This window comes from Branchiostoma belcheri, unplaced genomic scaffold, assembly GCF_001625305.1.
Source record: "Branchiostoma belcheri isolate BF01 breed outbred unplaced genomic scaffold, Haploidv18h27 scaffold10, whole genome shotgun sequence".
In the NCBI taxonomy this organism is placed as follows: domain Eukaryota; kingdom Metazoa; phylum Chordata; class Leptocardii; order Amphioxiformes; family Branchiostomatidae; genus Branchiostoma; species Branchiostoma belcheri.
Window position 1 is genome coordinate 2,786,722 of NW_017802380.1, and position 27,248 is coordinate 2,813,969.

At 42.3% G+C, this 27,248-nt stretch overlaps 4 protein-coding genes across 10 annotated transcripts in view; 2 read left to right on the forward strand and 2 right to left on the reverse strand.

Moving 5' to 3' along the window:
- The window catches only part of LOC109468951 (stabilin-2-like), a gene marked incomplete at its 5' end in the record, with an annotated part of 114,023 nt that extends 110,749 nt beyond the window's left edge, over positions 1 to 3,274 (forward strand). Inside the window, 5 exons of the mRNA XM_019767328.1 lie at positions 318 to 452; positions 925 to 1,029; positions 1,517 to 1,678; positions 2,454 to 2,561; positions 2,928 to 3,274. Of these exons, the coding sequence (XP_019622887.1) occupies positions 318 to 452; positions 925 to 1,029; positions 1,517 to 1,678; positions 2,454 to 2,561; positions 2,928 to 2,984 (567 nt within the window). The remainder of the gene's footprint in view (positions 1 to 317; positions 453 to 924; positions 1,030 to 1,516; positions 1,679 to 2,453; positions 2,562 to 2,927) is intronic.
- A 2,424-nt stretch (positions 3,275 to 5,698) lies between these two features.
- On the forward strand, positions 5,699 to 9,482 carry LOC109470970 (retinol dehydrogenase 13-like). Its single transcript, XM_019770087.1, has 6 exons — positions 5,699 to 5,812; positions 6,198 to 6,323; positions 6,728 to 6,919; positions 7,362 to 7,640; positions 8,102 to 8,315; positions 8,832 to 9,482. The coding sequence occupies exons 1-6, from the start codon at positions 5,803 to 5,805 to the stop codon at positions 8,932 to 8,934; spliced, it is 924 nt and encodes a 307-aa protein (XP_019625646.1). The 5' UTR covers positions 5,699 to 5,802; the 3' UTR covers positions 8,935 to 9,482.
- Positions 9,483 to 10,385: 903 nt separating this feature from the next.
- Positions 10,386 to 27,248, reverse strand: part of LOC109470062 (cyclic nucleotide-gated cation channel beta-1-like) — a 55,923-nt gene continuing 39,060 nt past the window's right edge. The window contains exons 1-22 of one of the 7 annotated variants that reach the window (XM_019768856.1): positions 22,569 to 22,609; positions 20,933 to 21,025; positions 20,320 to 20,529; positions 19,757 to 19,940; positions 19,013 to 19,243; positions 18,443 to 18,582; positions 17,514 to 17,675; positions 16,984 to 17,192; positions 16,773 to 16,823; positions 16,433 to 16,522; positions 15,834 to 15,898; positions 15,582 to 15,704; positions 15,021 to 15,162; positions 14,299 to 14,458; positions 14,022 to 14,119; positions 13,799 to 13,882; positions 13,532 to 13,650; positions 13,164 to 13,310; positions 12,695 to 12,910; positions 12,096 to 12,255; positions 11,702 to 11,820; positions 10,386 to 10,985 (exon numbers count right to left, since the gene is read on the reverse strand). In XM_019768856.1, coding sequence (XP_019624415.1) covers positions 10,862 to 10,985; positions 11,702 to 11,820; positions 12,096 to 12,255; positions 12,695 to 12,910; positions 13,164 to 13,310; positions 13,532 to 13,650; positions 13,799 to 13,882; positions 14,022 to 14,119; positions 14,299 to 14,458; positions 15,021 to 15,162; positions 15,582 to 15,704; positions 15,834 to 15,898; positions 16,433 to 16,522; positions 16,773 to 16,823; positions 16,984 to 17,192; positions 17,514 to 17,675; positions 18,443 to 18,582; positions 19,013 to 19,243; positions 19,757 to 19,940; positions 20,320 to 20,529; positions 20,933 to 20,990 — 2,892 coding nt within the window. In that variant the 5' untranslated portion in view covers positions 20,991 to 21,025; positions 22,569 to 22,609 and the 3' untranslated portion in view covers positions 10,386 to 10,861. Of the gene's footprint in view, positions 10,986 to 11,701; positions 11,821 to 12,095; positions 12,256 to 12,694; positions 12,911 to 13,159; positions 13,311 to 13,531; positions 13,651 to 13,798; positions 13,883 to 14,021; positions 14,120 to 14,298; positions 14,459 to 15,020; positions 15,163 to 15,581; positions 15,705 to 15,833; positions 15,899 to 16,432; positions 16,523 to 16,772; positions 16,824 to 16,983; positions 17,193 to 17,513; positions 17,676 to 18,442; positions 18,583 to 19,012; positions 19,244 to 19,756; positions 19,941 to 20,319; positions 20,530 to 20,932; positions 21,026 to 21,060; positions 21,144 to 21,276; positions 21,411 to 22,568; positions 22,610 to 27,248 lie in introns of those variants that run through there. The other 6 variants (XM_019768871.1, XM_019768843.1, XM_019768864.1 and 3 more) reach the window with 6 other exon arrangements.
- Positions 22,827 to 27,090, reverse strand: LOC109470673 (aspartic and glutamic acid-rich protein-like). Its single transcript, XM_019769703.1, has 6 exons — positions 26,376 to 27,090; positions 25,902 to 26,060; positions 25,318 to 25,462; positions 24,741 to 24,876; positions 24,238 to 24,423; positions 22,827 to 23,786 (listed from the first exon to the last, which is right to left on the reverse strand). The coding sequence occupies exons 1-6, from the start codon at positions 27,085 to 27,087 to the stop codon at positions 23,706 to 23,708; spliced, it is 1,419 nt and encodes a 472-aa protein (XP_019625262.1). The 5' UTR covers positions 27,088 to 27,090; the 3' UTR covers positions 22,827 to 23,705.

The following is a 27,248-nucleotide window of genomic DNA, read 5'->3' on the forward strand; positions in this document are numbered from 1 at the left end:
TCCCAAAGTAAAAAAAATGCCATAGATTGCAATATACATGTACATGCATGTTACATGTAATATGGAGCACTCATATTGTGGGTGCCATATTATAAAATGTGCATGCTCTCAGGATACAAGTTCTGTATGTTGAAAACAACAAAATGCAAACTCAAAATAAACATGTAGCTTTTGTATAACTTTTTCTTATAACTGTTTTTGCTCTTCCTAAGGCAAATAAGCCTTTTGTCGCACCAGGGATGAAGAGGGTGAATAGTAATTATATTATTTAAGGCAAATAATTAGAATAATCATACCAAAATTATATTTTTTCTTAGTCTCTATCAGACAAGGACATAAAAAATCACCTGTTGATGAGCAAGTCGTTTGTGAGGTACGAAGACTTCAAGGACGGCATGGTGCTGAAGACAAAGGCAGACATGGAGTTAGTGGTGATGGCAGACTTCAAAAAGGTAAGAAAATGGAGGACTGGTCAGGGATGTCTTAGCTAAGAGCCCAGTCACATCATTGTGCAATCACACACGGATGGCATTCTTGGGATAGCCTTGCATGTGTCCTTAAAAATTCAGCTGTATTGTTACAGAAAAGGCTGTGTTAGATCCTTGTTGGTGGTTAGTTCTGCCACGGCCTTTCTGAAATTTTACGACATCAAAATCATGACAAATGACAATGTCATGCCATAACCATTGGCACCAAGCTATACAGAAACTTCCTACATGTACATACAGGTGGCAGAATCTATCTGGCAAGATATTATGAATTTGTTGATTGCTTTCTTTGTATGGATAAGCGTGATGTCATTGTAAAGCCACACAAGGATTGTGTCCATGTTCAGTTCTGTGTCCTTTGCAGTAACTTTGTATACCGTAGGTACCATCCAGTTAGTTTTGGAGATTGAAATCTTTTCTTTAATGTCCTCCACAGGGAGTTTACATGGTGAATGGGCAGGAGGTTCTGGAGTGGAACATCCCGACTACAAACGGCATCATTCACATCATCAAGGGACCACTCTTTGCCTTGAGAGCACCAGTAAGTAGCCATAACATGGTCTTAGCTGTAATGCTTATCCTAGAGTTTGAACTAATGTACATACTACATGTACATGTGGTACTAGTAACTAACAGTACAATGTAATGAAGGCAATAACTGTTGTGCTTGGCAGTCATAATCTGTAGTATTATACATTGCTGTAGGTCAAAAGTGTCAACTCACAGTAACATCTTTCTATTTCATTTTACCTCTAAAAAACAGCTAAAACAGATTTGCTTGTAAACAAAACTAAAGGGAGCAATAAAAGGGGTCTACTGACAGAAATGAGATCTTACTTCTCAACCTGTATGTTTTACATGTGTACATGGATTTGTGGTCCAGGTACATGGCAGATCAGAACTGTAGTGTGTGACTGTTGAATTTCTTGTAGGTGGCCTTCACTAGTTATGTTTAAATGCTTTGATGTCAGCACTGTGATACCAATACTACTGTGCTTCATACATTTTCTACATTATGTGTTCTACAGAAAGCCAGTGGGCAGATCCGGGATGTTGGCCCGACGGTGACGTCAGGAACGATAGCTGGCATCATCATCGCCCTGCTGCTGGTGGTGGTCCTCTGTATGGTGGCAGCCTGCTTCTTTGTCAAGAGGCACAAAAGAAGTCCTGTTTTAGGAAAGTATAAAAAGGTATTGTTCTTGTCGTTTTTGTTTTTTTGGTTTTTTAGTGGTTTGTTTGTGAGGTGCCGTATGCCTGGGGGCTGTACATGTTTGTCAGAGGAGAGGGTCTTGTATATACATGTATTCATATTCAATGTGTATTATTTATATTCGTGATTATTTATGACATTTATCACAGTCATATCATATTGTAAAGTTCCATGATTCTATTATTTTTGTGAATGCCCTACACCGGAGATTGAACTGTTGTGTATGAGGTTTCAAAATTAGAATTTGCATTTGTCTGAATTCGCTGAAAAAGGTGCATTTGGAAGGTGGTATACAACAGTTAATAAAGGTGAAGAGGGGTACATGTGCACTTTTCCTTTCTTGAATGGCATGTAGGTAGGCATGAACTTAAAGCACATGGTGACAGCATGGATATACTGCATGATAGACTGTGGAGCTATATCGCATGTAATTTCTAGATTTACTTGAATTGCAATGTCAACTGAGTTACAGTCAAACCTGTACAAATGATCACCTTGACACATACATGTACATGTACACGTAAGGACTTCCTTGCCTTTAGTGGTCCCCTATGTCATTTTTCCCATTGACGCAAGAATTGAGAATCCTCTATATACATACATAGTGACCACTTGTCAATATACACGTAGATAAGGTTTTATTGGTCCGTTGATTGGTCTCTTTTGTACGGCTTTGACTGTATTTCATACAAGAGGAATACATGTTGTACTTCCATGATATGGTCCTGTCAATCTAACTCTCTTCTTTCCCCCAGACTGATGATGGGGGCAGTGTCACGTTCGACAATCTCAACAACTGCAAGGAAGACACAGAGTTTGATACCTTTGAAAATCCAACGTACAGCAAATTGTGCAACTTAGAGGTGAGGAAAACATCTGCCAGTTTTTCTTCCAGCTATACAGCTATCTTCTGTTTCTAACGGTAGTTGTGATGCAGATGCACATATTAGAACAGAAACCCTATTTCTAGCTACATCATCCATATAAAAGACATGGAGTTACATTGTACACAGAATGGAAGAGCCGTTGATGAATTTCGTTTGTTTGTTTCTTTGAGACCTTGTTTATTCATGAGGACAAGAGGAAGAGGTCAGGGTCAGACTAAATATTCAACATTCATGTTACATGATAGAAGTCCTCACAAATCCATACACACTAGTCGTAATTAATCCATAGGGATAATATCCTTACATATACTGATAAAATGTATCTCTAACATGTTGTTTTAGGAAGAAGAAAAACTGATGAGGCAGCAGGATGGCTATGATTCTGTAACGACAGCATGACACTGACCGTGACATCCCCACTACTCCTCACCACGCTTTCCACCTACTCTAACCAATGGTGCCACAACGGAGAGCTGTGCAGACGATTCTCAGGTTCAACACACAACGTGACCCCAACGATGTGCCCCTCTACCTTCTGTGTGACTCACTGTTTACAGTTACACTGATCCAGACCTGTTAACAGATGGGAGGCAAAATTCAGTTCTTGGACCTTCGAGTTTCAAATCCTTGGCCTCCTTGCCTCTCAGTAAACAATTTCCTTTTACCTACCTAAGATAGGTTGGTCCACAAAACGTGATTCAAGCCATCTTGTGGATGTGTTTCAGACCAACAAGGAAGGGACGATTTGGGCTTCAAAGGTCCAAGAATTGATGATTTTGTCTGTCTGTCTGTTTAATTGGTGTGTGAACACACCAAATGCCAAAGCTGGGTGTTCAAAGAAAACAACTCATCACTTACATGTAGGGTGAAATAAAAGATGGCTCTATGATGCTGTCGTGAATTAAAAGTCCTGTACAGGTTAAGTTGGACAACTTTTTGAGAGAGTTGGGAGATTTCTTATTGCTGAGATTTTTACAGTTATCAACAAGTACATGTGTGAAGATCCTACCGACTGGAAGACTTGTACATTTGTCGTCATGAATTTGCTATGCACACATCTGAGAAAAGGTTGAAAATGGGGTATGTGAAGTGCAATAGGAGGGGCCAAAGTATGACATTCAAAGGAAAGTTGTTGGTTGCAGTAGTTTGATTAGGTGTAATGATAAAATTCTTTTCAGTATTTTCGTTTCCTAGGTTTTAACATTATTTGGGAGACAAAAAATTATGATATAGGGGGGGAAATTTCTGTTAAGAGATCTGTGAGTGATGAAATATTTGATATCATCACCAGGAAAGCTCATAGAAATGTTAATATTCTATATAGATATGTCGTTTATTGTTAAAATTAAGCCAGTTTTTGTATTGAATATTGATGGATTAAGGTACAAATGTAGCCTCACGCCTTGACTGCTGGCCTACGCATTTGCCACTTTGTCGTCTGAATGCTATTTATTTAACTGTAACCATGTTAGCTAAATTTGTAGTGCACAAATCAAACAAACCCAGCCTAGAGCTACTTACTATGGATATTTGTGATATATGCAGAGCTTGAGGTAAAAAAAAATCTATGTTAGTATTGAAGTGACCAGTAACTTGGAGCAATGTAAAGTAAAAGTGACAAAACAGATTTCTCTGTAACAAATAAAGGGCTAACGTTAACTATCTGTTCAATATGTTTCTGCTCTGCCTCTGACCTCAGTTGCAAGTGCAACTCAGTGTAGCTTTTGACTGACATGCGAGGGAGCTAGTAAGATAGATAATTTTAAACCTTTGCAAGTGTGAGACACATATAAATGCAAGAAGAATTGAAAATGTGGAAAGATCATTTTACCAACAGTATTTTGATATTTATGCTACTATACAATGTACATGTATGGCTACATTTGTAGCTAGCAATTAAAGCCACTCAAACTCACTATTTCAGCCTGATGCAAACTTCCATAAAGCCATACAGATTCTTCCTGGAAGAAAACAGTACTTTTTCATTCCAAAGTGATGTTGTCACAGTTTTTCCAAGAAATGGAAAAATGGTCAAGCGTGAGTCAAGAGGAGGTGAAATACTAGTAGCTGTACTACATATATGTTCATGGTTGTTAAGACTATCAGAAAAACTGACAGATGTACATAGGAATGGCCAGTAAGACACGGTTGGGTTGCCGATCGAGACACTGTTTGATGTTGCCAAGGTCTGTAATATAAAATATAAACAACTTTATTGATTAAATCTATCCCTTTGCATCAAACTTATGTTGGCTGGTCGTTGCCTCTTTGTGATGTTTTCATCCATACTATGAAGTGCTGTAATTCATTGATGCAAACCATAATATCTACTTTACACAACTTTGAACTCTGATTTCTTGTGTAGTTATGAATTGAGTGATTGCATGTTGTGTAGTAAGTGTCAAGGTATGTATAATGAAATTCATGAAATTTGTTACTATACCCCAAATGGGGCTCACTCCAAATTGGGTTTACACATTAGAAGGTTTAACATGGTTCAAAGTTAAGATAAAGTTTAAACCTTTGGTTTAAGTGAAGTTTATCACAAATGGTGTTTACCCCAAATAAATCAGGTTTACCACAAATGGGGATTGTTAGCATGCTTACATGTACATGTGGGGTGTGATGACGTAGTCTGCACTGACACCAGAACGTTATCCCCCAGGCAGGGCAGAACCCCACTCTGGCGTCGCTTGCTTTGTATTAAATGTCCACACATGACTCAGCAGTTTAGCTATTGTCAGGCAAACGTACTAAAGTGCAGGAGGGACCCAGAGACTAAACGTTAATTGTCCTCGTTGCATGCACAATATGTAAATGATTTCCTTGCTTCTCACACTTAAAACACCAAAAAAATAGCAGCTTACTTTTCTACCTCAGTTTTAAGCGTCAGTTAAATGACCTACACTACACCTGCACGGTGGATCATTGTTTACTTTCCCCATAGTTACATACTTGTGTAAACAGCAGTGCAGGTATTGGATTACACTCTGTGAATGCATGTCAAAACTGCACCATAGTCGCTGTAGCCATGGGCAGAATTTGTACAGTTACTTGAAAGGATAACTTATAAAGGACTCTTCACGCTAGGGGTGCAGAAGGTTGCTGGAAGGCTGGCATAACTTGTGTTAGATTGTTCAGCAGAGCTGCTTCTGCCAACGTCAAACATAACAGATCAAGCTTGTCCTGGTCAATACAACAATATTTGGGGACAATCATGGGATCAGGTCAGTAGCTCTAGTTCTTTTCAACTGATCTTGTGATTTCATGCAGTTGACCTAATCATTGTATGATATCTAGCAGATATACAATGTAGCTGTTGTTTTAGAAAGGGTAGAAACTTGTATTTATTGGTTTTTTTTGCAAATCTAACCGTGGCTTCTCGTCACGTCTAGGAGCTAAAACCACTAAGAAAGTTATTTATAGATCTGCAAAATACATTTGATAAACCTGGGATGGGGAGGGGGGCTGCACTGGAGATCTCTTAAACACGGTTTTTCAAAGTATCTGATCGATACATACAACCCTGAGGATAAATGTTAATGGAGGTTAGGTTCTTAACAAGACTGTTCTTATCAGAAATTGCTCATAACCGTTCTTCCTGTACCCCAGGACCCAGTAGGAGATGCCATGGTGGTGTCTGCCGCAGCGAGGCAAAGCTGGATGGAAAAACTGTCATCATTACAGGGTCAAACACCGGCATTGGCAAGGTCACTGCCAAGGACATGGCAAGAAGAGGTCAGATGTTATAACATCATTGAACAGAAAATAAATTGATGATTCATTATATTGATCATTCTGTAGAATTTCAACAAATTGATATACTATTGAATTTGAAATTTTAGTTGTCATAGCATTATCAAATTTTGACTTCCATTTCCTACTGTTATAGGCTGTTTTGGTGTCTGTGTATTTCTAATATTTAAAAGAATCATCATACAAACTGCCAAATTACAGTTGACGCACATGTATACATGTCATCAAAATTAGATATCAAAATACTAGTATTACAATATTCAAAATTAGCAATGATCCCCCCTCCTCCTCCCCACAAAGCAGCATGGCTGAAGTCTGGTGTCTCTGATTGCATCTTATGAAAGCCTGTTTGTAACAATATTATCCCCCCTCCCCACCCCCGGCAGGTGCGAGGGTCATCATGGCCTGCCGTGACCTGACCAGAGCAGAGGCCGCCGCCTCTGAGATCCGTCAGGAGACCGGGAACGAGAACGTGGTGGTGGAAAAGTTGGACCTGGCTTCTCTCGCCTCTGTTCGGGAATTCGCGACCAAAATCAACCAGCAGGAGGGACAACTGGACATCTTGATCAATAATGCTGGTGGGTGTCTATTATAGTGCTAGTAAAATGGAGCTATATATGTACTGCCAGTATTTCTGATGTCTACCTGCACTGGTCCATGCACTGGGTATATGCAGGTTAGTGCAGGTAAAATTGGAGCTGTGCAGGTACATGTATTTCTGATGTCTAACAAGTTACCCTCACCTGATCTGCACTGGACCTATTTGTGGATTTTGTTTGCTATACTAGATCATTTCAATTGTCACCACCTGTGAAATGCTGAACAACGAGTGGTTTCCAGTTTGATACATACTCCCTTTTGTTTCATATAGAGCAGCGTCAGTGCAAATTTGTCAAGTACAGGTTATTTCTGTTTTCAGAGCTCAACATACTTTGCTAGCATCAAAGTTGTTGCCAAATATACCTTTGCTACCTGCCTTTAAAGTTGCCTAAAAAAAACATGACACCTTCCATTCGACAGGTATCATGTTCTGCCCGCAGTGGAAGACGGCGGATGGTTTCGAGATGCAGTTTGGTACGAACCACCTCGGCCACTTCCTCCTCACCAACCTTCTCCTGGACAAGATCAAGGCCTCCGCCCCGAGCCGCATCGTTGTCGTGGCCTCGCTCGCCCACGAATCAGGGAGAATGAATTTCGACGACGTCAATATGACAAACAACTATAGCACGAGCAAAGCGTACAGCCAGAGCAAGCTCGCCAACATACTGTTTGCTAGGGAACTGGCCAGGAGGCTGGAAGGTGGGCTTTCATTTATAAGGTCTTAAGGAATATTATGCTGTCACATTTCTGACCCTGGGCCCAGCAGGGCAGTTTGCAGGAACGTAAAGTATGATATAAAAGACAACAATACACAGAGTATTGTAAATTGCAACTCACCACAGGTAGCTGAAGGTGATACGACGTTGCAACAAATTGATGCATCCTTAACACTTCTGAAGGCAACAACGTGATTGTGACCTCCCTCCATCCAGGCGTCATCTATACTGAGCTGAAAGGAATACTGCAACTACCAATATTCAAATTTTTCTCAATGAAGAATCAGACTACTAGTATATTGTAAATGGCAACTCACCACATGTAGAAGTTGCATCTGAAAATTGATGTAGTCTATCCAGTGTGTGAAGGTATCTATTATCTAGCATCATCTGTTAGGGATGTGGCATGTAGAACTCACCATAAGCAAATTTCCATCCCTGAAGGCACCAAGGTGATTGTGAACTCCCTCCACCCGGGTATCATTGAGACGGAGCTGCAGCGGAACATGTCTGAGGGCTGCGGGTTCACCTACACCTGCTGCAAGTGCTGCTTCTGGTGCCTGCTGCGGTGTTGCGGCAAGTCTCAGTACAAGGGAGCCCAGACAACCATCCACTGTGCCGTCGACGAACAGATAGAGGGATCCGGCCTCTACTTCTCGTAAGTAATTGCAAGCAGATGCATGGTTGTGCTTATAAGCATTTTTTAGGACTTAACCTTCTCCCTGCTGCCTAATCTCATCACTAATACATGACGTACATGTAGGTTCAAATTCATTTGGTTTCGTGCACTAAGGCCATGTTGATTTGATTATATGGGAGACATCCTCTGGGAACCCCAAAACTGATGCGAGTGTGCGAATAAAAAAAGTTTAGCAAAAACAAGTTGCCTTCATTATGAAATCTACATGGTCATGAAGAAATAGCTAAACTCACAGAGTATGCTATGGTGAATAATACTCTTCCTTTTCATTTCTTCACTTTTTTGGAGGGCATGAAAATTCATATACGCACGACTGTCATCCATACAATCAAATCAACATGGCCTAATAAGCTATGGACCCTGCAGGTAAAAATGATAAAGCAGAAAATAATCAAATTGGCATTGGATATAACAACAAACATTCATAATAATGTTCGAGATGAAAGAGCCTGTCCTTTCCCTCCCCCCTCCCAGAGACTGTGTGCCAAAGCAGCCGGCCCCACAAGCGAGGGACGATGAAGCCGCCAAACGGCTGTGGGATATCAGCGAGGAAATGGTTGGACTCAAGAAGGACTGAAGAGCTTTAGTTGTTACTTATCAAGTGTGGTACATTGTGTAGTTTATGATAGTTGAATGTGAAGCATATGAGTAATGTATTACTGTTTTCGTGTGTTGCATATTGGAATGTTTAGAACGAATTTATGTTAATGACACAATGATTTGCATTTGTAATATACTGTTAATGTGCTAAAATGTGACGACTGTACAATGTATGTGTCAGATTATCAAGATGAAGTACACAACAAAAAACTCAACTCAAAGAGATGTAAACTTCAGGAAATAACAACAACAATCATCTTATGCATCTTAAGTATCTGTTACAACAATTAAACATCTGTTACATTATTTCAAGTTTTTAAAAGATGACATGAAGTTTAAATTAAATTAAAAATCACTGGAAAAGGAAACTTCTCCACTTTATATGTGCACCAGAACAAGTTGTCAACAGAGCTATAAAGCTACAGAAAGACAGTCGTAACATTAAGACAAGTGTAGTCAAAACAAACTGTAGTCTTATAAGTGACCAAAGAAATCCAACTAAAACCTCAATCCATCTCATCTGTAAGACTTATATAGAATACATCACGGGGTATTCCGTATCGCCCGAGGTATCGGCCCGACCGCGGGTCGGATCGCCCGACGGCCGCAGGCCGGAGGGCGATCCGACTCGCGGGAGGGCCGGGACCGAGGGCGATGCGGAATACACCGTGTTGTACTTTATTTATATCATACCCACCCAAGAAAACGCGCCTTTCAATGCAAGATGAGCCAAAAGTTGGTGCCCCTAAACCCTAAAATGCAACAACATCAGTTCCAACGTCCGGATTCTGTATTCGAATTTTCGAAAGGGGCACACGCGGTTAGGGCGAAACGCGTTCGAATCGTTTTATGGAAGCCAGGGAAGCGTTCGATAACGGGTTCCGGACCGGGCCGTACCGTAAAGTACGGCCCGGTCCGGAACCCGTTATCGAACGTTATCGCGGCCCGGGTATGATATAAATATAGAATACAACACGGGGTATTCCGTATCGCCCGAGGTATCGGCCCGACCGCGGGTCGGATCGCCCGACGGTCGCAGGCCGGAGGGCGATGCGAGGAGGGCCGGGACCGAGGGCGATGCGGAATACACCGTGTTGTATTTTGTTTATGTCATACCCACCCAAGAAAACACGCCTTTCAATGCAAGATGAGCCAAAAGTTGGTGCCACTAAACCCTAAAATGCAACAACATCAATTCCAACGTCCGGATTCTGGAAGCATGCGGCCTTGAGTGAGTGAGTGAGAGGATTCTGTATTCGAATTTTCGAAAGGGGCACACGCGGTTAGGGCGAAACGCGTTCGAATCGTTTTATGGAAGCCATGAAAGCGTTCAATAACGGGTTCCGGACCGGGCCGTACCGTAAAGTACGGCCCGGTCCGGAACCCGTTATCGAACGTTATCGCGGCCCGGGTATGATATAAGTTCAGATACAAACCATAATGTGTACTATTTCTTACATTTAGTTGACCAAGCAACCATCTATGACCAGTGTTTACATGCACAACTTGGAGACAGCTCAATGACCAAATCTCAAGGCACGTATCAGAAACATACATGTACATCCTATTGATACAAATATATAGTATTGAACATCAAGGATTCAAACTAATATATCACTCACAACTGAAGTTAAGCTTTGAGAAGCTTTCAGACTACATCTGCCATCTTTCTTCAGCTCTAAAAAGTACTGCAACCAAATGTATTACAGGTGTACAAGTGACCACCTATACATAAAGACCATGACGTGGTGGTTATTACTTCTATAGATAATTCCTATTGGCGCAAGCATTATAAGAATCCTGTTTATGCTGTAGTAACCATGTGTCCACATAGACCAGATTTTATCGGTCCTCTGACTGGTCCTCTTGGGCAGGTTTGACTGTATTTTGGTTACACATTTTCCTCACTCTCCCCCAGTGTCCTCCACGTCTGCATCGTCCAGCTCCAGTGAGATGCTGGGGAGTGGCAGACTTCTCTGTTTCTCCATCACTGCCTCAACTGTTATTGCCTTGGGGATGTCCGAATGCCTGCAAAAACACATTAAAATTCTTGTCAGGAGGTCTAAAGCAAACCAGTTTGTATCTGATGTTGTATTTGATGAACAGTGCATTACGTACACTGTAGCCATGACCAGCCTTTTCTGCCTGACCAGAGATACAAACAACAGTACAAATTTTGACACATTCGGTAACCGTGGTTGCATTAGTTGTAGGTTATTGCACGATGATTAGATGTCGCAGTATGTTCATGCAGGCAACATGCGACAGGCTAAGGCAGCATTTTCCATAACAAGACAGCTCAATTTTCTTGGGACACATCTATATTGACGATCCCAAGAGTACCTTCAAATGATTTGACTACAATGATCACACATTAGTATAAGAACCAGATCTTAATAAAATGAGACTAGATGCCTGAGGTGTTCAGTCTGAACCCAACCACATGGGGAACAATCTACGTCTGACTCATCAGAATGGCAGCAACTGACCAGTGAGTCTTTGAAGGGCATCCACATTGTTCTCCTCTAGTGCTCAACCTAGCCCAATAGGATTAACAGTATTAGTACACTAGAAGAGGACATCGTGAACAACCTACCAATGCTTCGTGGACAACCTACCAATGCTTCGTGGACAACCTACCAATGCTTCGTGGACAACCTACCAATGCTTCGTGGACAACCTACCAATGCTCCCTGGCTGCTTGCTGCCATTTTGATGACACAGGTTGTACCCTGCGAACTTACCGCCGTCCTCCCTTTCGATGGTCAATGGGAGGTAAGGGACTGGTCCTGAGAAAACCACTGGACAAAATGTCCGAGTACGTGTCCGTATTACTGTTCTGGGCTCGCTTTCCTGGGCCAACCTGTCACCAACAAGAGAGACTACTCACTACTTGGACCACTTTCTTGTCCTTAATGTTTTGTCTGTTGCTCTCAACGACAAAATGAAATGAAATAAAAACCATAATGGTAAACTTTGTATCAAATATCAGGACCATTTATTAGCAAAGCCTCCATTTTCTATGCAATTGAAAGCGTCATTTATATGGAGACATAAATGGTATTTTGATTGATATTCATCAGTGATATTCAAAGAAAAGTTGCAGTTGTAAATGCCATCAATAAAAAGATTTTCTACCTTGTGCTTGTCAGGTTTTTGTCCACTTTCAAAGTCATCCTCTGACTGTGCAGTAGAGTAGTCGTCATCACTTATGTCAGCAGGACTTACGGACGGCTTCCCTGACTTGGACCCTGTGCTGGAACTGGTGGTCGTCCAGACATCTTTTGAAAGGCCCGGACTGGAAAACGTTCCCATTATTCCCATTACATGTATAAGTGGGTTTTGGGATAATACTGAGAATTGAAATGAAATAGACTGGAATACTGGTACAGCTGTAATTGAAATGACCTGAATGAACGAACACCTGATTTTTGACTATGGGTGCACCAGTGCACCTGTTAGATATTTGCATACTAGTGTAACATTACCATTGGTACCATTGTACACTACATGTAGTATACATATAATTGACATGCAAGTGTCAGAAAATATAAGGAAACCTAACTTGTATTTCCTTGTTATTAATAAAGAATTTTTCAGTTCATCTATAGAATTTGGGTTCACTTACAAAAATATAACGTTATGTTGTGGACCCAAAAATTTAATTTCCCCAAAAGGAATGTCCATCCATAAATTGTGATAACCAATGAAATCAAGGAGACTGAACCAACACTTACCTCACTTTTCCTTTCCTTTTCCGTGGGTATCGCAGAAGCTTGGATGCCAGGCCCTTCTGTCTGGCCACCTGCACCACAGTCTGGAACAGTTTGGGGGTGTCCTGACGTGGTTCATCGTTGGGGACCAGCACCAGGGCATCCTGCACCAGGGACATCTGTTTGGTGCCTTTCTTATCTTCAACTGCATCTCGTTTAGCGCTCTTCTTCAGCAGTTTTCTGTCAACAACGTTTTGTTCAATCTTTTGCTCAACTTTCAACTTCAACATTATGTTCAATCAACTTTGCAGAAGTGACACGATGGAAACCTTGTGCAAATTTAAACGTAAGACAATATAATCAAACAGAAATAACACACGGACAGATAGAACATGAACACTGACACACAAGACCAATTATGAATCAGTTTGTTATACAGGGCAGATTGTGCAATGAAGGAAAGAAGTGTTGAATCCACTAGTCTGTGCCTTACTTTGCCTTGTGTTTGAGCACCTCCTGCACCTGTGGGTAGTCCTTGATAGACTCGCTCAGGTCCTTCTTATCCAGCACAAACAGGGTGGTGAAGCCGGGAGACACCACGTCTGCAGTACGCCTGTTTCCACCACCAACTGCCAGCAGACTGAAACATATGGTGGCAATTGGTTGGGTGATCCAGTGTTGTGCCCTTGCTAAAGGCACTTTACACAAAATATTTCGTCACTCAACTCAGGTGAAAATGACTACCTACAATGTAGCTTATGTTAGGGACGTTCTCTAAGATAGGACTTAGATTTTATGTAAGTAAATACAGTCATATCTGTTGAATATACCAATTCTGCATGTTAGAATGCCATTGCCCACCTGATCTCTCCAAAGTAACTGCCGACATTGAGTGTTGCCAGCACGGTTCGTCCACTGTTCCCTCCCACCACCTGTACAGACCCTTCATTCACGATGTACATCTCCCTGCCAATCTCACCCTGTACAACAACAGTCATGTCAGTAAACAGTCCATTTTGTGTTTGTGTGTGTGCTGAAAGGGGTGCCTTGTGCTGCTCTACATACCACTTGCAAGAGGATGAGTGAATACGTGAGTGAGGGAGTAGAAAGTGTCAGGACATTTGTTACCTTCCTACAGACGACGTCCCCGGGAAGGTACAGAACAGGCTTCAACTTCAGCACCAGGTCACGCAGGAACTGCCGGTCACAGTCCTGAAGCAACAACAGGGGTTAGTCTGAGATGAGGACATCATAACACAAGAACAAACATGGAAGGAAAATGATACTTAAACTAATTCATAGCAAATTTGTGCCTGATAACACTAAAAGGTCAAAATTGTCCCTTAATCACCTGGAAAAGCTTGACCTTGCTGAGCGTGCCCATGTGCACCTGGATGGCAAGGTCAGTCCGCATCTTGACAGGCAGCTGGTTTAACAGCTCCATCTCATCTGCAGAACGTAAATCATAAGGTCATATTTCATGCTACAAATCAACATTGTTCCTGTATCATTAGCATTGTATCATCATTGTATCACTGTAAGAAAGTTTGTTACTTTTTCCAAACCAACATTTAGATGATTATCATTAAATATGCATCATTAAAGCCCTGTACTGAAGCCTTTCTTACCCAGCATGCGAGCCTTGCTCCATGTGTAAGTGTACCACTGTCGCACACGGTCCTGCACAGGTTTGGGGATGTTGAAGCGAGTCATGTACGTCACCACACTGTCCATCCGACGTCGGAACTCAGCCTTCGCCTTGTTGGCAGTCCCTATGGCATCTCGGATCTGTCAAGTTCAATTTGTTACATCAAGACTTGATTGGAAGGGATTAAAATGTCATGAATTTGTTTTCTTTGTGATTATATCAAAAGGGATTCTATCTGTTGAACTCCAATGATCAAATAAACCATTCTTTTACTCACTCACACTCATACACACACACACACACACACACACTACACACACACACACACACACACACACACACACACACACACACACACACACACACACACACACACACACACACACACACACACACACACACACTAACTCATAAATGAAGGGCCCAAACTGGACAACACAGATAGCACAAGTACCCATTCTGATTATCCATGTCGACTGATAAATACTGGACAAAAGATGGAGGACATGTACAGGTACCCCTGTTACCTGGGCAAACATCACTATTCCAACTCAAAACATGGAGGACAGGACAAGAGAACCAACAAAATAGCATTAAACGCAACAGCCAGCTAGCACAGGTAGTTACAGCAGCCACCACGTCCACATCAACAGAGAAACACGGACGTCAGGACGACACATATCTCATGGGCTCCACTGTTACCTGTGCAATAATCATGGCAAACACAAAGACCCCCAAGAGCCAGTTACACAGCATGATGAGGTACTCAAAGTCATTGGTGGGGGAGGGGATGCCTCCGATGGACAGCAGGGTTCGAGTGGCCCAGTAATAACAGCGGATATAGCTGTGAGACCCAAGAACAGCGGTGCAGGGGGAAGTTAGTTAGTGTTATACAGTGATGAAAGCTAGATATCTAGTTTATGTTGTTAGATGATAAATCACTGATACAATGTACTGGAATTTAAAGAACAAGAGCTTATGGACAGACACCTTTTAAATAGTGTCAAAAACATAAGTGAGTTAAGTCTACATGAAATTTTGTATTTTATCATCAAGAAGTGGCTGACCTGTACTGACCTGACCTTAATCTCCAAGCAAGTCATAGGGTGGCAAGGCAGTATCCATTAGCCAGAGTGTACATTAGCCACTTAAGCTGACCTGACCTGTACTGACCTGACTTGACCTGTGCTGACCTGACCTGACCTGACCTGCACTGACCTGACCTGACCTGCACTACCCTGTACTGACATGGCTTTAACTGACCTGTTGCCAGACCCACTATAGACCCATCGGCTGGACCCCAGTCCCTGGAAGTCTGACACTTTGTAGTACATGCAGGCATCCAGGTGGATCATGTACAGCATGTACCCTGTGGTCTTCACTATGCTGTAGTGGGAAGGACAAAAATGGTAGTTTTGGAAACAGAAATAAGACCAAAAGAAAGGCCAAGATCAGGAAGGACTACCAGCTTAGAAAATTCCATTCAGAGATTTCAGATTGTTATTTTGTACTTACCGAAAGATGTTTGCAGATTTCAAGACACTCTCTGCCCTGTCAGTAAACTCCCAGAACACACGGATCTGTGAACAGGGAAAATGTGGTCAGTGGAGGCAAGAAAAGCTCTGGGCTACTTGTCTGATGACAAATATTGTTAGTTATATGTCCTTATTGCTGAAATACACTGGATATAGATGTATGGTTGTACATGTCCTTGGTGTTGAAAAACAAGTTCGGGATAGATGCATGGTTCTGTCCTTGGTGCTGAAATACAGGTGTTGAGGATACACGAATGGTTGTGCATGTCCTTGGTGCTGAAACACGAGTTGGGGATAGATACAGGTTATACATGTCCTTGGTGCTGAAATACATGTTGGGGATAGATGCAGGGTTGTGCATTTTCTTGGTGATGAAATACATGTTGGGGATAGATACATGGTTGTGCATGTCCTTGATGCTGAAATACAAGTAGGGAAAGATGCATGGTTGTGCATATCCTTGGTTCTGAAATACAAGTTTCACGTAGGTGCATAAGTTTGTGCATGTCCTTGGTGCAGGAAAAAATGTTGTATGTTGCATGTAGGTGCATGGTAAACTGACAACAACTAACAAGTTACCTTGAGCAGTCTTGGTACCCGGAGAATGGGGAAGTTCAGCCCAACCTGCAGGTATAACAGGTCCAATGGGAGAAGGGAGGCCAGGTCCAGCTGTTAAAAGAAAACAGCAGTTAGCCAGCAGTAGTTCATGTATGTTTCCCACACTAGATGGCATTCATCAAATCTCACAAGCCCAACCGACATGTAGGCTCGCTCAGTAATTATATTGTGGATTTCATCAAATTGTGTACTGCAAAGACATGTGTTGTCACAAAGAAAGAAAGAGTCTCTATGGACTATATATTTGCTGGCATGAATAGCAGTGACTTATATTCATGAACATATCTTGCTTTGTCTTCACCTTGAAGTCCCGTGACTTGATGTAGTGCTGTCTGGTCTTCTTCCCATCATACTGAAAGACACAAGTCAAATCTCATGGCATTTAAATGATTCGGACTAATGATTGAATGGGTAGTAAAGTGTTTTTGGCTTCATTAAACAAAGGCTTTTGACTTGAATAAACCAAGGCGTAAACAAACAGTTTGAGACAAATAAACAGCAGTAATACCTACCACCATATCCCCCTTCTCAATGAAGCGGACCCGATGTCGGAACACCACAATGTCCAGGATGTAGATCAGGTCACACAGGTAGTCGAAGAACAGCCAGACGGGGTAGTTAGTCGGTGTCTGGAAGGGGAAGGACTGGCGCAGGAAGATGGTCCAGGCGTTATAGGTAAAGGCTGCAGCCACCATCACCAACCAAGTCATGTACAGACGACCTGTACATTAGACATGGCAACGTTTTCAGTGAAACTGTAAGTACATAAAATGCCAAACTGTTAATAAAACATTGCAAGATTTAGTGAAACCAAACGAAAGAAAAATATGGAAGATAATGATGAAACATCTGAGTGAAAATCTGAGTAGGTGGGTTTTAACCTAGCCACAGCCTGGCAGAGGGCACAGGACAGAACTAAGTGGGAGACAACTTGATGAGGCACCATGCTCCCAGCAAGAATGATTATGATGATAAACCACAACTTTATATCACATTACAAAAGACTCTTAGCTCTAACATGAGATGGCATGACATGACGTACTTTCCAGCGGGTCCAGTGTTGTGGGAATGATCTGAGGAACCCGGAACTGCCACTTGAGAAGGGAGATCACTCTGGGCTCAGCCTCCTCCTCCTGCTGGGACCCGGCTGGTAACGGCTTCGTCAGTGACGAAAAGGACAGATGCTGCCTGTCCTCCTGATTATCTGCAGTACACAACAGCATGGTCAGAACATGGGAAGCTTTGAAAGAACCTATCATGTGAAAGAGATAACTCAATATGTCATCATTCTCTATAGGACACAGCATCATGCTCAGAAGATGTGAAGCTTCAAAACGAAGTTATGATTTTTATCATGTATAACCCAAGAGCTGTGACAGAGATAACTTAATACTAGTATGTCATGTTTTATGTAGCAGACAACATCATGTCACCTTGAGACTAAAATACAGTGTCTTATGTTGCATCAGAGTCCATTTGAGACTGGAACCTCTAGGAATTAAAACCCCAGTAGAATAGTGTTTCTATCTGTTTCCTAATTTTAGAACTTTCAGGTAAGGTTCTGGGCAAGCCAAAAAGGCTTTCTAATTATCGACAAGAAAACACGGACACAGACAGATGCAGGGTTGATAACATAATGTCCTTTATTGCATATGTACACAGTGGAAGGATGCAATTATCCTGAATTATCAGACATCATCGTCACAAAAATACACTTACAACTGTAACGAAAGCATCTGTGAATAGTTTCTTTGGTTGGTAAATCAATTCAACATAGTTTCATAACCAAGTTTTTATCTGCCTTTAACATAAAAATCCAGTTGTGAAACTAAGAAAATTATCTTGATGTAGCATAAAATTTTTAAAGCAGTTTAGAAGGCTTGAAGAGACTTCATCATGATAATATTAACATAATTCTTGTAGCAAGCAGTGCAGGAAGTATGATAAGGTGAACTGTGTCAGCAGACTCACCACTGTCCAGACTTGCTGCTGAGGTGGAGGGGGTGGGGGGCTGGATGATCTGGTCCTTAGCCTGGCGTGTCCGCTCTGTCAGGCGCTCAAACAGGGTCTTCAGCCTTCCAAAGGCAGGGTGGTCTTTGGACAGGTAAGGCCTGGGAAGGATCGAATAATAGGATTTTTACTTTCCTGATCAATGACCTTTTTTTTCTAATTTTTGCACGAAGATCCTTTCTAAGTTGCTGATGAAAAACTGTTTAAGCTATATTCTTGAAGAAAAAGGCAATAATATATTTGTGGTTTGAATGTAGAACAAAATTCTTAATTCTTGGGCCAATTTGGGGAAAAATGATCTAAAGGAACTCCAAAATGTGACCACAATGTCAGGTACATGTTTCTATAGTGTAAGCAGCAGGTGTGGATATTGTATGATATTGCAAGTTATGACAGTTTTTGTACATGTTGTCAGTGGTGGATGCTACTAGGCTTCTTGTTGTCTGCCTGGCTATCAAATGACATGTCTTTTTGCATCCTCAATAAAGTAAAGTAAAAGAACCAGGATAGATAACTGAGGACAGTACCCACCGTACACTCCACACGCTGCCGTCGCTGATGGAGGACAGGCGGCTGGGCGGGAGGTCCAGGCGGTACCACGGCTCGTCTCCTGCCGGCTCGTCCAGGCGCGGGGGCGGCACGCAGCTCTCGTCTCCCCAGGACGGGCACGAGCTGGCCACGCTCATGGCCCCGTGGTGCCGCGGCCCCCCGGACTGGACCAGCGTCGGGATGTTCAGGAGGTGGCGGCTGGTGATGGTGGTACTGGAGGTGTTTCAACAGCAGAGAAAACAACAATACAGTGTCAGATGTGAAACTAATTTCATCAGGTTGGTAGGACATGTTCTGTCAGCCTCGTCAGAGGTTGACATTATGGTAGGACATAGGGGGATACAAACTTAGCTACGTTTGAGATTGTGTTCTTGCTGAAAAAACCCGACCTACATTCAGGCTACATATAGTGGCAAGAAGCAGTACTCCAGTCAGAAGCTCTGAGAAAGATGTTTGACATTGAAACGTAAGCAGACCTGGTGAGAAACGTTAACAGGTTGTGTAAGAAGAAAATCCCTATATACAGTGTCACAAAAGTTTCACTCAGAGAAAAAGAAGTAACTGCCACAAACAGGAACGACTGCACGACTTAACATTCATTCTAATGCTATCCTATAGTTTTCTAGAATCTACAGACCATGATGAACACTGCTAATTTTTTTTCTGAACATCTACATTGCAAGCAGAAATACAATGCTTAACTCTAAACACACTGATCTTCAGTACCTGCCATGGGAGTTATTTGCTGCTGTGTGGGTTTCACTCGTGCTTGACCTGTCAAAGCTCTCCATATCATCGTCCTTGTCAAAGTCTTGGATGCTGAAGGCTGGATTGTTGTAGAACTGTTCCTCTAAGGACGTCACTCGCAGGCTGGGAGGAGGGCTGAAGCTGGGGAGACTGTGCTCTCCAGCTTTTACAAGAAGAAGAAGAACTTTAGTATCCGACAATAGTAGCAGGCAGAATGTATGGCGACATGTACATATGTACATGTATCAAAAACTGTAGTAAAAAACAATGCAATGAAATTCATCAATAAAACAATCCATCTTTCAATCAATGACATTAATTTTACAAATCCTGGTCAGCCCTATTAATACTGTAGGACTGAATATGCCTATACATGCAATTCATTGGAAGGCCGTGAAATCAGCGGTCACCAGCTTTTTCACGCCTACCACTCACTGGCCATGACGACTCATGGCAATCGCTTGTATTATTCTTGACTTCCTGACATCTGATACAAAATAATACAGATGAGTTTTCATGACAACAGTCAAACAGTGTCTTACCATCTTCATGGCTGCGGAAGCTGGCGATAGACGGAGTGTTGATGGGTCCAGGGACACTGGGCAGCTGTAAGAACTGACCGCTACTGGACATGCTGGACGTGCTGGTCATATCCCTGTCCTTCTTCGTCTCCTCCGAAGTGTCCAGCCAGGTCTGCCCGCTCATCTCAGGCTCGTCTCGCCACACGTCCATACTCTCATCTGGTACTTCTCCTGTTCAACAGAACAGAGCAACAGAACCTAGTAGTACTCTCTCACGTTCACCATGTTCTACATCTGCAGTTGTTAAGAAATGCCCTTCAGCTGCATTCTGAGTCTTTCTTCATCTTCTTCCACAAAATCTGCTACATCCACCAAATGTACTGAACTAAGTACTCTTAATTTATCTGACATTTGTTCTGTTCAACAGAACAGAGCAACAAAATTTGCTATATCCACCAAATCTAATTTCATCTGGGCATAGTCTTGGCATAGTCTGGGAAGGTGACAGACGGTCACTGAAACGTCGGCTGAATCAACCTCTTGGTTGTGTAAAAAGAGTCTCTTTATTTAGAAATACATATACATGAAGTTTATTGAGTACACAGTAGATAAAGAACACAATCCACAATTTTACCTGTAATAAATGACCCAGGCGAATTCAACCACACTTCCACCTTAGGATGAGCACTCATTCGGTACTTGTTCTCTTCAAAAGATTTGGAAAAACCTGCAAAAAGAAACAAGGATAACAAACATACATACCACATCTGTTGGTTTGCTCCAGCTTGGTGCTGACCACATGATGCATGAATTTCTTAGGTCTTCTCATCTCTACTAGTACTCGAACCATGCCTGCCCTAGAAGCCAAAAATCTAAAAAGACTAAAGCAGCTACCAAATCCAAGTTCATATATACACTGAAGTCATTTTGTTCCCACGGTGACAAAACATGGTTCAAAGGCATCTGTCAAACCTTTACCTCTAAAAAAATTCATTGGTACCATGTGGTGTTGTCTTGTACCAATGTTTCCAACTCTGAACGCCTGGCCATATGGGAACTCAGGGATTCGGACCACCAGAAAGATGCCCTACCTGCATCGGCCATAACTCGGGAAAATCCAGGGAAGTAAAACAAGCACATGACCACCCACACAACTGACCATTATTATTAGGTTGATGAGTGGCTGATGACAGGGGATTAATATTTAGTTGCCATAGCAGCAATATGGAGCCCCAACTATGCACTGGCTCCATCACCTGACTTTAGGACGGAAGCTACTCATTAATAGAGACTGTAACATAGAATTGCAGAAGAAAGGCTCTGTCGTTTCTGTGGAAGAAACATGTAGTCCTGATCCTAACAATTGACTTAGGAAGGAAGCTACTCATCAATAGATTGTTAAATGTAATTTTGAAAGAAAATTGGCTGAACTTTGCTGTGAGGCAGACATCAGATGAATAATTCTCTGGGTGATTGCAGGAAGTCAGGTTGTGTGTTTTTTTTTATTAATATATAACCTTATGTAACAACTTGGTTTCTACACAAGAAGTATTCGGGACTATTCCATTCTATGCTACATTGAAATGTTCTGCTGGACCATTTAAAAGATGATGATCAGGGGCCTAAAATGAAATACAGAAATCAAACGACAGGATGGGGCTAAAAATACTTTTTTCAGCACACCAGCACTGGTGCAGTGCTAGAAAGGGGAACCCAATCAAAGAATATCTCATTTGTGTACTCACACATACTACAAGACTGTAGATTATGTGGTATGAGGTTGGTTTTTGCAAATTGAAAGCAGTGTGACTGCGCGTTGCGTCTAATGGAAATGACAAATATTACACTGTTGAGAAATGGCAACTCAACCGTCTGGTCAAAATTATGTATAACGTTACAGCCTGGCCAATTTTATTCCGTCTTTCCAGCCACCAAAAGATCCGCTTGAAGATCAGCGTTCGGCGGCTTTGGGCAGGCCCTACCCGGGCACTTAATATCTCTATCACCATGGTAACCACTAACGAGTGCGTCATGACCACCTGGTGCCCGCGCGTCAGTGTAATCCTCCTGCCGCGCTGAAAAATGGAATATGGCTGGCTGTTGCGTTCCAGGGTTGCGCACCAGTGTGGGTCTCAGCGGAGTGGACCACAGGCATTTCCTCGCACTTACTCAGTCAGCTTCCACGAATGTCTGGTGCATACTAACCGATCCATTTTACTGATATTTTCGCTAGGGGAGCAATATTTAAAGAGAAAACGACCAAATCCTACCGTCTGTACCGCGACAACCACCTGTTTGTCCGCCATCTTGGATGAAAGTGCATCCTGGGATAGATGGAAACCTGCATTCTCATTGGTTGACAGCGACGTAAACAGAAAAGTCGAAGCGAGTAGGATAAACTATAAATCACATGTAGACAGGACGAAATGTATCATAAAATGCGATGTACTATTTCTACCATTACATTGCTTTACTATGCAATGAAAATGGCGGTAAAAAATATCAATTAGATCCAACTTTGAGCTTTATTTCTCTTCACTTCCATAGTTAAAGGCAACTAAAAATATGGCAGAACAGAATATTTCTACATTTCTACTAACCAATGTATTTGTATCACATCACCTCAAGATATATCTTCGTGAACATTATCTTGGTCTTGTTGCTTTCAGAACAATAGACATGCGAGATGTACTTTATTTCTCGATTTCTACACTCATTCAATCAAAACAAAAAAGCTGAAATGTACAAAGAAAGTTAATACAAACGAGTGGGTAAGCACGATAGAGATAAAAATCAACATACATTTTTAGTTTATAAAAAAATCGCAAGGTCTCAATCTAACAGTACAAATAACTAGTAAACGGTGTTCTTGTTAGTTTTAATAATATCATTACATGCACCCATAAAATACCCAATATTAGTTTGTGTCGATATTTTTATAGTACAATTTACAGTTGTGCTTAGTGCCTCAAAATGTACATCTTCATTGACAGCAACCATCAATTTCCGTTTAAAGTACTAAGTAGTAGATCTAGCCGTTTAATATCGTAGTTGCATATGTTATGTATGATTTTTAGTTTTGTAGTCACTATTTTGTATTCCTAACAGTCACTGTCTGGCTCGATCTGGTCTAGGTGACATCCAAAGTATATTCCGTTCCCTCATTTACAAGGAGCCCCGTAGCTTGTAGCAAATCGAGTAGCACCCAGGTTAGGCTTGATCATAGTTATCACGTATCATTTTATGACACTTTTTTTCGATGAAATGTGGGTTATCTGTGATGTCTCTTCGATCTGAAAATCACGTATCGCTGATGACCACCGTTTGCTGAGATCTACTAGCTGCACTGCTAGTTGCAGTGGAGTAAATGTCTGGGGCAAAAATATTTGTTCTGCCGCCTATTCCGTCTAGGCATCTCCAGACGCTGCCTCTTTCTCCGCGGCCGCCTCTCTCTGTCTCTCTTCCACCTCTTGTACCATCCCCTGTGCCTAGAGATTTAAAAAAAGAGTAAAACGTTGTTCAAACATTGTTGAAATGTGCCCCATTGCTGACGATGCAAGAAAAACAGCACTGAACAAATATTTCCACGGTTCTGATACAGATTCGAACTGATATCGTCATTAGAATTATGATGATGATTTTGTTGCTATTGTATGACTTAGCATACCTATGACATCATTATCTTATGTTCCATTACTTTCTTAGTTTGCATTTTGTTTTCACGGGCAAGGGGACTATACACGCATACCAAAGATCAAGAGATGACTAAATAAAATTAGAAGAAAACGATTCTACACAATAATACATCTCCAACCATATTTTGGGAGGAAAATCGTAACATATCTCCTCGTCCCTACGTAAAAAACGGGGCAGGCAGACAACATCAGTTTCACGATTTTCCTTTCAAACATTTGCTTGGAGATGAGTAACGTTACTCACCCAGATGAAGAAGGCGGCTGCGCCTGCGCTCACGTCTCGCAGCTGATCCAGATCAAACTTGCTCAGGATTTTCTTGGCGGTCCGGGCGACTTCCGGCGGGATCTTCTTGATGTCGCACTGCTGCACGCGTCTCTTCAGGTTCTCTTTACCCGTCTTCCCGATAAACAGGCGCACATCCTGCCAGCTCTGGAAGGGTGTAACGGGGGGGCGGGGGATTAAAAGAGGTCAAAAAAGAGATTTTGTCTTTATTTATTGAATATTGGACCTGCTAGTGCTGCATACGATCGAGGGCTAATTTTATATGGATGAAACGAGACGTGTATAAATACAATCTAATAGTTTAACAAGGCATAAGAAAACCACAACATTGAAGTCTTGTAAGCTAACTTATTACCAGTGACAACATCAAACGATTGCGAAACAGGTCTAAATTGTGCCGTACCGCTTTATGTCTTGTTTCGAGTCTACAAACAAATCAGATAGCACAGTCACTGTTCCCTTACTTTCAAATTGCTGGCGCTCTCTCCGAGGAGGAGGTAGGTGGCCAGCATGACTTTGTGCACGGGTTTGGGCGGGTTGGAGTAGGACCGGATCTCTGATATCGTGCTCTGGTTCAGCTGCAGTACCTCGTGACGTAAACTAGAGGGCAAAGGACGTAATATGTGTATCAGAAAGTATTATAGTGTGTTACAAATTTGAAAATACGTGTATGTCAACGTCGTTCAGACAGGTCAAAACATTGTCTCTACCAGACTTCCAAGGGATGGCTGGTACTAGACATTGGGCAAATAGACTGAATAGAATACTAGAGGAGTTAGCTGGCCATAGGAGTACACGTTGCAACCCTTTGGAGTCTGGTAAAAGATAGTCAAAATAGAGACGTCCTGGCGATCTTTCTGCACGATAAAATGCATGCCTAGAAGAGTTGATTTGATTTTGATTTTATTTATTCGCACATATATAACAGTAAAAGCAAACTTCACAAAACATAAGCAACGGGAAAAAATAAACGTAAAGGGTAAGGGAAATAGCCAGTGTGGCTTGTTTGGTGTTCAGTAATGGTGGACAAAGCTGTTGTACCTTTCCAGAAGCCGTAGGGACTCGGCGACGCGCTCCGCCTCTGCCATGTCCACCCGCAGTCTGTCGGCCAGACCCTGCTCCCTGACGAGCCCCATGGCCTTCTCAATGTCGGTCAGGCTGCGCCGGCGAACAGCGTCCCGCAGGACTGGAAAGGTAAGAGTGGATATGGTTACATGATAAAACCGGTAAACGATCTTACCGTACGTCGTAGATTTAAGAAGGAAATGCGCCATAGTTTAATTTTCTTCTCGAGCTTACGGCGTACGGTAATACACATGTATCTTCACAGAAAAGCAGCGTAGGTTCATCGTATGGTGTATGTGAAAGAAGATACAAAGATACAAACTTTTGCGGTACCAAAAGGAACCGCCAGGTGACCCAAAACACATCCTTTACAAACTCCTTTCGATTATTTTTCCTTAGCCTTAACACACCAACTCATCCAAGCAAATCCTCCTAGGAGTATGGAGACAACTACATGTATTACCGTATCATTTGCAGGTAGAGAGCACTCAGAAAGAAAGAAGAGAGCGATAGGGTGAATAGCTTATTAGCTATTTCACCTGAGTAATTTCTTTACTTACCATTCTGGAGCTCCAGTTCCTTCTCGACGTCTCGAGCATGTGAGTAGACGTCCTCATCAGTGGACATCCCCGCCTCTCGCCACTGCTCCATGGCGGTCTGCAGTTCCAGGGCGTCCCTGCTGTGGCAAGCCTGCCTAAGTCGTTCGCGAAATTCTTCTTCTGAAAAGTTACACTTTACGTCAATGGCAATTTGATTTTGGCAGGGCATTTGCTGATTGTGTAAGGCAAAGATGTCTTGTGACATTACCTCACAAAGGAACGATATCGTTCATCAGGATGTTAAGAAAGGTACATCGATGACAGGCTATAGCTAACAGACAGGTGTGTTCAGTCTACGGTTGCATCTGCTAATCTGACCAGGGTTGATTGAGCTTTCCCCTGATTGATGAAAAGCACAGAGAACAAAAAAGCAATACATTTTGTGTATCAACTCAATTTCCAATATCTTCAAGAGCAAAATATTCTCAGACTCACCCTGTTGCTTTCTTCTTTTTTCCTCTTCCGAGGCTTCGTCTGCTTCGTCGCCACTTGCGAGGGAGTCCACGTCCATATCGTCTTCCGCACCACAGTCGTGACCGTTCTCGTCTGCACCGACTTCGTCTGCATCGTCGTGTCTTTCCGCCTCTTCCTCGGCATCGTCCGGCTCCTCCTCGGTTGTCTTCGTTTCTGGATCGTGCAGACTCGGTTCTTCGTCGTCATGACCCACTGGAAGTTCGGATTCAGAGTCTCCACCGTTCAGACTGTCGTCCGACACGTCATCTGGCTCTTGGGCGAGAAGAGAAGATTCCTTCACTGGAATTCTGTCCAGGGAGTCGGTGCTGATTCTTGTTGACATCTGCTCTGTTACGGTCTCGGTTTGTTCTAGTACTGTAGCTGTTCCAGACACCTTCTCAATTGTTATGGTTTTAGTAGTGTGAACGGTTTTCGTGTAAATTCTTCCTTCCGAATCGCGCTCATTCTCGCGAGAGTCGTCGGAGGTACTAGTAGTAACTTTTTCGTAGTCCTCTTCTGAGAAGGGGATGACGTCACTGTTGGACTCGGGGCTTGCCCGGTCTTCCGAGGACCCGTGCTCGCTCTTGTTCGACCAATCGTCGTTGCTAGATTCCTCACCGATATCTTTGGTTTTAGAAGCTTCTTCAGTTAGAGATACTACAGTTTGTGCATCGGTGACGTCACTGCCTTTCATGTAACCGCCTTCTGTGATGCTGTCGGTTGCGACGTCAGAAGTCTGGGTCTCGTCTGCATACTGCGGTTCTGGGCCAAGGTCACACCTGTAGATCCCCTGTGAGAACAAAACATGTTTGTTTGTTTGTTTTTATTTATTAGGATCTCCATTAATGTTACATG

What these genes read in the sequence shown, in the direction of transcription:
- LOC109470970 (XM_019770087.1), top strand. An exon ending in CAAGGACATGGCAAGAAGAG is followed by an intron (nt 6,324 to 6,727) that starts GTCAGATGTTAT and finishes CACCCCCGGCAG; the next exon opens with GTGCGAGGGTCATCATGGCC. An exon ending in GGATCCGGCCTCTACTTCTC is followed by an intron (nt 8,316 to 8,831) that starts GTAAGTAATTGC and finishes CCCCCCTCCCAG; the next exon opens with AGACTGTGTGCCAAAGCAGC.
- LOC109470673 (XM_019769703.1), bottom strand. Translation starts at nt 27,087, where the DNA reads ATGAAAGGCAGTGACGTCACCGATGCACAAACTGTAGTATCTCTAACT. An exon ending in GGAACTGGAGCTCCAGAATG is followed by an intron (nt 25,463 to 25,901) that starts GTAAGTAAAGAA and finishes TTACCTTTCCAG; the next exon opens with TCCTGCGGGACGCTGTTCGC. An exon ending in AGAGCGCCAGCAATTTGAAA is followed by an intron (nt 24,424 to 24,740) that starts GTAAGGGAACAG and finishes ACACCCTTCCAG; the next exon opens with AGCTGGCAGGATGTGCGCCT.